The sequence below is a fragment of the Salvia hispanica genome, chromosome 5 (genome assembly GCF_029641045.1).
Source record: "Salvia hispanica isolate PSC_SH4W2 chromosome 5, Shi_PSC_v1, whole genome shotgun sequence".
Taxonomy (NCBI): Eukaryota; Viridiplantae; Streptophyta; class Magnoliopsida; order Lamiales; family Lamiaceae; genus Salvia; species Salvia hispanica.
In genome coordinates, this window is record NC_142696.1 from 38,810,032 (window position 1) to 38,822,959 (window position 12,928).

The window sequence follows — 12,928 nt, forward strand, 5'->3', positions numbered from 1 at the left end:
TCTTAGGGTTTTTAATTTCGAGATATTCAAGAATAGTTAAAGGATATTTTGTCTATTGACACACCTATGTAATATGTATACATTTATAGAAAAATCTTCTAAAAAGGTATTCATTGAAAATTAATGTTTTTCGGCCGCACCTAATACATTTCCATTTTGTCAAAATTAAACTTTTCTCTTTTTATTCTGTTTGCTCCAATGGATTTAATAGGTTTTTATGAACGAATTTGTTGATATCGTTAATTAAACATTGACTTTTCTCTCTCAATATTTTATATATTTCTCCAACATTTACGAAACAAAGCACCATTTTTTAATACATTTTCTGTATTAATTCGCTTGAAATTCGTTTAGCTTATTTTGACAAAATTAGTTAATCGGAAGCTATCGATTTATCAGCAAAAAGTTATGGTGAAAATTCATCTTTAAAATCAAAAGAAGTGTTTTATAATACTTGCACAAATTAGGAATCAATTATCTCTAACTTATATTTTCACTTATATATGCATAATACCATTTTTTTTTCAATTTTCATTTTATTTTCCGTACTTCATTCATACACGACGTTGGGATATTTGAAAAGAGATATCAATCACGTTCATAAGTGTTGTACTACCTCAACTCATAACATCAAAGATGATTAAAATAGAAATATCCCTTTTCATGAATATGTACCCTCTTTTGATGGTTCCAACCTCCAACTTTAATTCCTACCACTATGGATTTTAGGCACACAATAAATTACCAAAAAACTTTAAAATCATTAAACTAAAGAAATAATTGAAACAGATATGCACGTACATATATACGTAAGGGGCCATGATTGCATATTTATTCATGTACTCGTAAATATGGCATATCCAAAATGTGATAGCGTGTCAATGTGGAGATACGTATTTCACAGGTACATACAAGTTACAACAATAGTTTTAAATCAACCAATTCCTCCGTCCCAATCTAAACGAAGCATTTCTAATTCGGCATCAAATTTTTAATAAAGCATAGAGCAGGGACGGATCTATAAATTCTTAGCAAGATTGGCAAAAATATGCATGGAGAAATTTTAAAAATTAAAGAAGAGCAATTAGTGAAAGATTAATAAAAAAATCTCTATAATTGGTTATACACATATATAAAGAATGAAATATGAGCAGGGACATTTGCCCCATCTAGCTTAATGCTAGATATGTCCCTGATATAGAATTAAGTTTTTAAAAATGTGTCATTTAGAATGAAACAGTTCAAAAACAAAAATATGGTACGCAGTAGTAATATACTCCCTCCGTCCCGCTTTAGCAGTCCCATTGACTTTTTTGCCATCTTTTTTGTAAAAATGATAAAAAATAATTAAAGAGGAGAAATGGTAAATTAAGAGAGAGAATAATATAGAGAAGAGTCTTATCGATATTATTGTCTCTCTTACTTTACCATTTCTCCACTTAAACTATTTTTTATCATTTTCATAAAAAGAGGGCAGAAAAGTCAATGGGATTACTAAAGCGGACGGATGGAGTAGTTAGAATGAGACAGATGAAGTAGTTATTAAGTTTTACCACCCCTAGAATTAAAATTGACTTGGCTAATAAAACATATTGTACTTTTATGTGGCCGCGTTAGCTTAAATCCACCTAACTTTAATCCATATTGTTCATTTAATATTTTTTTTAAACAAGATAATATCATGACATGTATTCATCTCACAGTTTCTAGTAATACTTCAAGATCGTTTAATTTATTTTTATATATATCGAATAACTAAATGGTAATTCGATACAATAACATAGTACTTAATTTTCGATTTACAATAGTTTTTAAATCTTACACTCCATAAAAGAAATATGCCATGCCAATCTGTATAGTTGATCACAACATAGTTTTAATTTGAATATTATAATTCGAGTGGTTGCCAAAAAAGTTAACACGAACTAGCCATACATATATGAAAAAGTTGCAACAATATTGTCTAAGGTACTTTTATAGTATTAGCCACAATACCTTTACGTACTTATTTTCTTAATTTAGATTAATATTGTACACTCAATTACGTCCTAAAACATATTTATATACAATTAATAAATCATGACTAGGTATTAATAAACTATACTTGGAAATTGATGAACCCTAGCTAACTTAGTTGGATAAATGTGCATAGTACAATGTTGATGTACACAAATCTTTTACCAATAGCACAAGTGATCATATATGTGTAGTAAATAGTAGAAATAAAATTACTATACGCAGTTAACCCTAATTAATAATAATGGAAAGGCTCAACGTTACATCATGTGATATCTATGCGCAGGACTTTCTTATTATTAACGCTAGCTATATTTTTCTGTGCGGTAAGAAGCCTTTCTTTCTTCTTTTATGTATGCACAGTTGTCCACTTTCTTTCTAATTTGGAGTCACTGTTTGCTGCGTAGTAGTAAAACGTCGGAATCTCATTAATCACTGTACCAGTCGTTTCCGTAGACAGAATTTAACGAGATCCTTGCATAAAAATAAATCCCAATACTATTTCCAAAACTTGCCTCAGATAGAGCAAAAAAAATATTTCAAAAAAATTATTTTTAAAAAAAATAAAAAATCTTCAAAGCCACCCCCACCCCACCCCCACCCCCCCAAAAACATGGTACACTTAAGCAGTGAACTCAACTCACCAAGAAGAGTAGAAGAAGAAGAACATAAAGCTAAATATAAAGTTGTATCTCAAACTCCAACCTGAAAAGAAGCCCTATTTTTTTCTGCGATTATTTCTTGTCTCAGGAAAGCAAGAAAGAAACCCTTTTCATTTTCATTTTTCTCCTTTTTTTTTTTTTGTGGTGATCAGGAGCTACAGATCAAGAAAAAAAAGGAAAAAAAAAGGGCATTATTATTTTGTTCATCTTCTCTCTTCCTTTTTCCCTGTCTCTCTCAAACTTTGCTTTGCTTTTTCATGATGAGAAGGGAAGAAATAGGCGTGATAAATAGCTCGTCTTCGTCCTCGAGCAGCAGGTGCCAAGACTGCGGGAATCAAGCCAAAAAAGACTGCGAGCATTCGCGGTGTCGAACCTGCTGCAAGAGCCGCGGCCTCCAGTGCCCCACCCACGTGAAGAGCACGTGGGTGCCGGTGGCCCAGCGCCGCCCCCGCCACAATGTGATGCAGCAGCACCACCAGATTTCCGCCTCCGTTGACCACGGCCCAAACCCTAAAAGATACCGCGAAAATCAAGCTGCTTTAGGTATGTTTAATTACTACAATTTATAGAGAGAGAGAGAGAGAGGAGAGAGAGAGAGAGTTTGTGTGTGTGTGTTTTCCACTTGAGACACAGTGCACAAGATTTGCCAGATCCGTGGAGAGCAGACTAGAAATTAAGTGAAAAAAGTGATGATTTCGGTTTTGAACATTTTGCATCACAATACCTGTTTTCATATACACTACTGTTGATAAAAAACAAGTCCATCCGAAAATCTTGCCGTGTGTAGCGTCACACTGTAGTAAAACCCACAAACCCTAGCCCCACCCACACAGGCTATGCTAGAACACACTGTAATTTTATTTTATTTCTTGAATTTCTTCAATCTCCCCTCTTTTCTTTTCATTCCACCTTTTTCACCTATTATACCTAGATAGATAATAATTTTTTTTTACGATCATAAATAGTTTCTTGTGACTCCTCTACTTAATCATCAAAACTACCTTTTTTTAACTTTTCCAAGAGGCTAAACACTATATAGAGATATATGATCAATCCATGTATGTAATTTTACATGGTATATAATGTGTTAAAACTAGCTCCTACCTACATAGCTAGCTAGTTTATAACCTGGCTGCATCATTACTTGATTGTAACATTTTATTTAATTTTTTTTGGAATTTCTAATTTTTTGGTAAATTAGGGTTAGAGGAAGGGGATTTTCCAGGGGAGGTTTGCTTTCCGGCGATATTCCGATGCGTTCGGGTGAGCTCGATGGACAATGTGGTGGACGAATACGCGTATCAGACGACGGTCAACATCGCCGGGCATCTATTCACCGGTCTATTGTATGATCAAGGGCCGCCAGAACCGGAGGGAACCGGAAACTATGTCGCCGGAGGGAGCTCTTCTGCTGCAATTGGGTTCTTGCAACAGCCACATTTTCTCAACAGTACTAGTGCTGCAGCTACTGGTACAACCCCCTCTCAATATCCTAGCTCTTTCTGCCCATTTACCTCTACTAGTTCACAGTTATTCTAAAAGGCATATGCCTCATTCCAAATCTTGAAAAAATGGGGATATTTTTAGCTATGAAGAGGTGGTGGCGGTGATTAGGATGATGATGGGAAGTTAAAAATAATTGTTTCGCTTCTTATTTCTATAAAGATTTATTTGATTTTATTTTAAGAAATTGATCGAGGAAAGGGGAATTTGTATATATCCCCTTTTTGCTGGTTCATGCATATCCCTTACCACTTTAAATATATGTTAAGACAAATATAAGGAAATTAATCTCTTAGTTGGTGTCTGCCTAACTAAATGTGTTATCAGTAATTTTTTTTCTGTTTTTGATGAAGTGTTGTTCTGTTATTTATATGTGTGAAGGTTGTGTTTGTTGTTGTTGTTATCGTGGTGTGTTTTCCATGGAACAAACATGTCTTCTTGTGTTTATATATGGATAGCTAATTGACTATATATACTTTTGTTTTCCGGCTTAAGCCCTTTGTCCATAAATTCTGATTTTTATGGGTTTAACACCTAATAGTAATACACATATTAGGGCAATATTTAAATAGTTACATGTGTACATGATGCCTTGAGAGTGCTCTTAATGTTCATATGATTTATGAATAATTTTGACATGAAAATATTCTTATTTTCTCATTGAATGTTATAGGAGTATATGAAAACATGATCTTATTTGTCACACCTAATAATAATTTTTTATACTATTAATTTTGAAACATTCTTGGCGCATGTGTCATGTTGAAGACATTGAACATAAAGATTCTTGTCCCTTAACATGCCTTTTGAATTTCTAAGCGGCGAAAAGATTAATTGGTGGGCATCTTATAAATTTTTTGATGATGGCGACCTTAAGCAGAAAGCAATTAGTTTGATTATAATAAAATACTTATTTATATAAGTTAACTCTTTATATGCTAAAGAGACATTCACACTAGCCAAAGTAAAAGAATGATTCCCTCTCACCTAAATTTCACATATATAGAATATATACTTAGTACTAATTCAGAAGAAAATTAAATTAGAAACCTCCTCAACTATACAATTGATTAAGATGTCATCGTGCATTGATTCTATTCAACTCAAAGAATCAAGAAAAGAATTACCCTAGTAAATTATAATTGTACTTTAGTTGTTCTAGTGCATTCTATATCACACACTACTATATTTAAATTTCTTATACGACTTTCCGGTTTTGATCATTTAAAAAACCTCCTTTTATGGAAGGTGCATCAAATACTAACAATAACTTTAAAAGGAAAGGGATCCAAGAATTTAAATATGTTCTTTGTAAAGTAACTTGACATGGGGAGGGGGTGGCAATCAATCAAGCTTTATGCTAAATTAAATTAATGATGTCTTCTTTTTTGTATAGTAGTAGAACTTTAACATGTACATGAATAAATTGGTAAAAACTTAAGGGGCCATCTTTTTCTAAAGAGGATTATTCTATAATTCGACTTTAGTTTGGCCTATTTAATTCAATCCTGGTCTTTTGATCTAACTGAGGGGATAATCATTGAGAGAAAGCTTATAAGAATATGTACCCTTCTTGTACGGATTCATGAGAATATAATTTTCAATACACCATATACAATCTAGTTGTAATACGTAGTAGTAATTTATAAAGTTGGCAGTCCTAGTTGTAATTTATAAATTACAAGAAAAAGAAAACTAACGAAGATTATAACGGTGCTCACAGACACTATGAAAGTTAGTAATACTTTACAATTATATATGAAAGTTAATGCTGCAATAACGTCCAATCATTAAATGCTTATTACTATGAGCGTAAGTACAACTTATAGAGTATGAAAATTTCAGTGGTTTAGTGATTTTTCTATGGTTTAATATTGACTTTGCACAGTGAAGAATAGTGTGTTGGTTCTGATCAATTATTCATTCGTAGGTTGATTGTTGTTCCTTGCTTAGGGTTATAGGATTCTGCACATACCTATAAATTGTGTTTAAATATGTTGGCACGTATAGTGATGAAATTTTGTCCCTTTGGCATACAATTTGGTGATGTTCAGTTTCAAAAGATAAAAAAAATACCAAGATACAATCTAGGATTGAGTTGTGAGATTATTTTAGTCGTAAGGATTAACCATGACTAATTATACCATGATTATCTATCTAGGATTGGATTGTGTGGTTGAATCTCATGAACCAAACACACTAAAAATTTAATACATGATACAATCTTGCAAACCGAATACCCCTTTGTGTATTGTTCTTTCATGGAGTACTTTAAACTGTTTGGGTTTTTATTTAGTAATTAGAGTTAAGGCTCTTTTTTACATTAATTTTAGCTTAGAATTTTAATTTTTAGCAAAAAAACCAATTATTAGTAAGTAGTTAGTTATTTCATAAACCACATGTATTTAAAAAAATTTATCTTCGGTTTCTAGCTCAAAACTGTACTAACCTATGATGATTTTCATAACTACTTCTCTGTTATATAAAAATCAGACTTAAATTATGTCATTTGAATGTGTTGTTTTCAGGGTTAAATGGCAAGTCTTATTGTCACTTATTAAGCCTACAATCTCTACTAAATCTAATTAAATATACATAATGTCAATTTTGTGTGTTTGTATGTGCGCATATATGTATTATTTATTTATATATATATAATTTTGCAATCATAAGTTGGTTACTGCTCCAGAAAATGACTGATAGTGAGGAGTAACAGTGCCACAGATTTATCAAATTTTGTACAGATTTTCATCATAACAATTGTCCCTTCAAATCATTCTCCCATTAATTTTGACAAGGATAAAAAGTTATATACGCCGTAAAAATTTGTGGTTATAAGACTACAGCATTTAATTATTGTACAATATTCTTATCTAAAATCCACTTTATTTACGAGTTGCTCGATAAACTGTGAAACATTTACTTTGTTTAGATTTTGTCATGTTAATTTATGAGCTGTGTGACAGGACACAAAATTTTAGTCATAACGATTAATTTGGAGAAATAAGAACTACAGTGAAATAGATCATATATACTCTAGCTAGGGTTGGATTTGGGATAGAGATGTTAAAAGGAGACATATATAAAATCAATAAAATCATCAAATTAATTCCATGGCATTCTAATTTAAAATTTCAAATTTAGAAAGAATTGCACAGACGTGCATACAACTACTACTGGAAATTTAATTTATTAATACTTCAAAAAAATTTAAAATATTCAGACTTTTCAATAAATATGTTAAATAATTTTTGATAAATTCATTAAAAATCTTAGAGCCCCCCCTGCTTCAACCAAATCGTTAACAGGTTATAGGAAAATTCATCTTCGATTGAAACAAGAGCACCCAACAAAGAGAAAATCCATCCCTGCATTTGTGAGTTGGATCAGTAGAATAGTAATGTCTGAAATCGAAAGTCTCAGGTTTGACTCTAATGTGGTTCGGCCTTTAAATTTATATTCTTTTACCCATAAAAAAACATTCAACAATTATTATGATGTATGGATCAATGACATTTATAAAATGGATTTCATGAGTGAAACTCGCCATGTGATGAGGTTGGCGCCAACTCGCCAACGTTGTATGTCAACATTTGGGTTCTTTTCATTGTTGTCTTTCATTCCCTGATGTCTCGTGCAAAACCTCACTACTATGTACTTACTATGTACTCCCTCTGTCTCACAAAGATTGCCACATTTTTCTATTCCCATCCGTCCTATAAAGTTTGTTCCATTTCACTTTTTACCATTTTTTATAGTGGATCCCATATTCCACTAACTCATTGTTACTCACATTTTATTATAAAACTAATATATAAAAGTAGGACCCACATTCCACTAACTTTTTCAACTCATTTTTCATTACATTTCTTAAAACCCGTGCCCGGTCAAAGTGGGACAATCTTTGTGGGACGGAGGGAGAATTGTTAAGATCATCGACTATTACATTAGTTTGATATTATCCGCTCTGAATGGAACCAAACCTGTACAGATTTATTTTTTGGGTCACCCTCAAAACCCTCAGACTAATTGGGGTTGGATAACATTTATATACGGCTTCCAATTTCCTTCTATTCTCCAATGTGGTATGGGTTTGCAACCCGATAAACCTCCCCTCAACCGAGACCACATTGGGAACCATGTCGATAAAACGAGTCAATCCATACACGACTCTCACTTGAGTCATCATGGGCCCAACTCGAACATTGGCCATTCTGCTGTGGCCACTGGGTCAATCTGGATCCGACTCTAACTTGAGTTTTTCAGGGCCCGACCCTAACTGAGGCTCATCCAGACGCGATCCAAAGCTATTTAGGCTTTGATATTATTTGTTAAGATTCGATTGCAAATTAGTTTGATATTGTCCGTTTTAGATGGAGTGGATCACCCCAAATGATCTCAAACTAATTGGAGTTGGACAATGTTTATATAGTACTACTTTCAAGGTCCATCCATTCTACAATGATATGGGTTTGCAATCCAACCATAATAGTAGAAAAAAGAGTATGCAATAATAGTTCTAAATACTAGGCACTTGTGGTTTTGTTTTCTTTCCAATTAAATTCTACTATTTCTCTCCATAGAGCAAATCATAATCCATGAGAAATTTATATAAAAAATCTATTAACTTTACATAGCAAATCTTATTCTATATATAAAAAGTCCTTAGTATTTTGTGATTATAAAAAATCACAGTAATTTGTGATTCTATCCAACACTAATCAATGTGTCGTTCCTCCTAAAAAGTCGTTTTTAATAACACGAAAAATTTCTTAAAAATATTACTATATAAATAAATATCGATAACTGAACAAGACTATTTAGAATGAAAATTGAAATCAATGTAAAGTGACTCAAAAAATTTTGTGAATGTTGTGAAATATACTATGAGTTAACAACTAGTATTTGAAACATGAAATTAGCTTATCAAGTAAATTAATTATTCTCCATATTTTAACTATATATTTGGTTAGTCCTATAAGATTTGATCATATTTTAATCAGTCCCCTATATATAGTTTTAGAGACATAATGTCTCTATGCCATAATACCCTTATGTCACTTTGCCATAATTATATTTTATATTGTGACTAATTTATCCTAATATCATATTAAATGGATATCTACAATTAAGGAAAATTAAAATCAAACCAAATACATTATCTAAATGCATGTGCATTAATTCAGGATAAATTTGAATCATGCATTAAAGTTATAAATGGATTTTAAAATATTAATTCAGATTATAAATTTATCATTACAGGAGTATTAATTAACACATTATACAACTAAAATATTATATTTAACTATAAAATAATTCGATAACTTAATATAGTAGTACTACCATTCTTTCATAGCTTGTTCTTTTATTTAAATATTCTAAAATATACAACAATGAAATCAATTATTTTAATATATGAAAAAAATAAAAATTAAAACATTTTTCTTATTCAAATTTGAATTGTATAATAAAATAATATAGTTACTATAATTTAATACTTCATTGTGCTAATTATTTTTGAATAATTATTCGATCATCTCATCTAAAGTCAATAAGGTCTAGTTTGATACGTCTTTTATTCACATGTTAAACATACTATTAATTTAATAAAATTACAATATTTAAAATTATAAAATATGACTTTAAATAAATGTAACAAAAAATAATAAATATTAAAAAAACCATGCATCACAAATGTGTAGGTCTCACATAGTCAAAACAAAATTATACTTGCATTATAGTTCCATATCCTTAAATAACTAAGTAAATTAATGTAAGGGTAATAAAGTATATACACAAAATATAAATTACTCCAAAAATAAAATTTAATGCACAATTACTAATTTAACCTCATTATAGGATTATGGCTTGGAGACATTATGTCTCTAAAACATTTTCCCTCTTTTCTAGTGTTAACTTAATTAAACATGTGTAAATTTTTTACCAAATGTCCAAATCCCTAATTAGTAAGTAGCTACAATTTGCCTGTGGTGAACCGCTAATTAAATCAAAGTCTTACCTATATATAGCTGTGGGTTAATGTGAAACTTTTCATTATGAACTTAAAACGCTTCGCTAATGTATGAAATAACTATATTTACAGTTACCTTAACTCCATTTAAAAACAGGAAATTCAATAAAATTTTCCTTTACCACGTCATTCAGTTACTTAATGTACTCACACAATGGAATGACTGAAAAAATGGTTACTTATTCAGTTATTTTAACAATAAAATGAGCTTTCATTTGAATAATTAGAAAGAATGTTATAGTACAAAATTAACATACTGGTCCCAATACCTTTTTGAACTAAACCTAACATTAAATACCGTCGATATGAAGTTCAATTTAAAAGTAAAAGTTAGTGTATCATTTTCATGTTTTTGTAGTTTTTACTTTTAATTAAAAGTTAGTGGAAATATTAATTAAATGTATATGCTGATGATAACTTAATATCGTAAGATCTGTACACGTATATGAGTACTTTATTAAGTTCTTTTTGAGAATATAAATTTTATAGAGGAATTATACGAAATCCTGGATAAGACTAGAATATGCCCAGGAGATTGAATCTAGTAAGTATGTGAGAAACTAGGTCTGAGCTAGACACATTTTTACCACGCTGCATTTCACATGGATTATATTGGGGGAAAAGTGAGAAAAAAGTGGGAAGGTTTTAATTAGGAAAATGGTCTCGACACATCCCTAGCCTTTTCTTATACGGTTTCCTTTTGATTTTTGAGATTTCTTGATATATTAAAACTAAAATTGATACTTTCTCTTTAGGAAAAAAGGAAATTAGACTGGTTTGACAATACGAAAATTATGAAAAAAAAAAGCATTCCAAAATGTGGGGAAACAAAGGTTTAAACGGAATTATATCCTAATCTTGATTTGGAATTCGCTATAGTATATATCTTCATTTGTTGGATCATTTTTAATTATGTGTATATTTTAACCTTTTGTTTTATGTATTTATTTTAGCACAAACTAATAAATAATAAACCTGAAAATGACTCAAAATTCAGGAAAATAAGATTGTGCGAAGGAGAAAACAAAATTAGGTCAACAGAAAGGGGAGATGCAACAGCAACCTAAAAAGAGCGCATTGAGCCCTAGATATACATACTATTGCCCTACAGTTAAAAGTTTACAGTTCCCAATGGTTAGATAAGGAAATCTATTGGTCAATTCGGACAGCATTCAAAGCCTAGTTCCCTTATATCGCTGGACAAAGACCATTCTCAACTATTTTTGTTTTAGGGTTTACACATTTTGGATTTAATATAATACTGGAGTGTTAAAATTAATTTTCATTTTCCAAAAATTACAAGAGGGAAATTACAACATGTTTTAGTTCAAACCCGGCCTGTACGTTTAATTATATTGTGGAGCAGTCTATACTTTCATGTATAATTGGATTGTTACTTTGTAGTACTAGTAATTTAGTCATCATCACCAGTTGATTTACGGATTTGGATTCTATACGTGATTATATATGATAGTACTAGTATGTATACAGTAGTAGATAAATTTTGAAATATTACTCTTTACAGAATATAAGAAATGAACTATACTATATAGCTAGATGAAATATATATTCATGGATGTAGCTAGATGTGTAGTGAATGCTGTCTAAAGTTGTAGGAAGGTTTGTTCTAATTCACACATTTCTACCTTAGGCGCTGATTCTTTTAAGATCCATCGTATACAAGTCAATTTACACGAAAGTTCGAGGTTAAATTAACAAAAAATCTAAACCAAGCACATGTTCAAATATCCACGCTGTTAAATAGACACCAATATATCTAAATTCTAAAATATGAGTCACATGACTCACATGCATCACTCCTAATTAAATTTTTGTTTAAATTAGTTTACTAGAATTGGGGGATGTCTCGTACATCCAGATATATATAATTCTTTGTCAAATACAAATAGTATTTTTAAAAAAATTAAAGGAGTTATCGTTCTGGTGTTTGATTTTGAAGTACTAATATTCTTTACTCCTAAAAAAAGAAGTGCATCTCTACTTACTAGTATGCAATTAGACTTGCAACTTCAAAATGTGAAATGCAGAAATTGCTTTGAGTTACTTACAATTTACACACGCAACCCAAGGTCTCTCGAGTTCCCGACTTATTAGCCGGAGTGGAAGCATGTTATGTAACTTATCCTACTTGAATACAAAATGTGAAATGCATATTAATCACCGTAATTATATGCGACATTAATGTGTCCAATGAACTCATGTAACAAAAAAAATGCTCTAGCAAATGAAGATTTAATCAAATACTACTACAATATATACTAGTATTATTTGTAAGCAGGGAAACATAAGGTACAAAACCACTGCCCCGTTCACTTAGTAAAAAAGAAAACCAGATATTCTGGTACTATTTGTACTCATAGTCATGGATAATTACTTTAAATAAAATCAAACACAATGAATGACCATTGTGAATCCACCATTACTTGGGCCAAACCAAAGTCATCCAAATACAAAATTACTTAAACGGCCTCGCTCATTTTATGGGATGGCATAGATAATTCATTCCTTGTTCATTTCATTCCCCTTTTCTTTAAGAAAATAGATTTGTACAAGCTCAAATCCACTTAAACATTGCATTTAAACATTTTCTATAATAATATGATGGGACTCTATGTGTTGAGGTGTGAAAAAGAAAGCAAAGAGATGGCAGTCAAGAAATTAAATTTGGAGAGAAGTAGCGATCAAAGTTAATGAT

The 12,928-nt window shown here is 31.0% G+C and overlaps 1 protein-coding gene across 1 annotated transcript; it reads left to right on the plus strand.

Moving 5' to 3' along the window:
• The first annotated feature begins 2,643 nt into the window (after positions 1 to 2,643).
• Positions 2,644 to 4,368, plus strand: LOC125186203 (protein SHORT INTERNODES-like). Its single transcript, XM_048082551.2, has 2 exons — positions 2,644 to 3,221; positions 3,880 to 4,368. Exons 1-2 carry the CDS (start codon positions 2,936 to 2,938, stop codon positions 4,215 to 4,217), a joined length of 624 nt encoding a protein of 207 aa, XP_047938508.2. The 5' UTR covers positions 2,644 to 2,935; the 3' UTR covers positions 4,218 to 4,368.
• The last annotated feature ends 8,560 nt before the right edge of the window (positions 4,369 to 12,928 follow it).

Bases quoted from the DNA above. Each gene is read 5' to 3' on its own strand.
- LOC125186203 (XM_048082551.2), top strand. From the start codon at position 2,936: ATGATGAGAAGGGAAGAAATAGGCGTGATAAATAGCTCGTCTTCGTCC. The intron at 3,222-3,879 runs GTATGTTTAATT...TTGGTAAATTAG, and splicing joins CGAAAATCAAGCTGCTTTAG to GGTTAGAGGAAGGGGATTTT.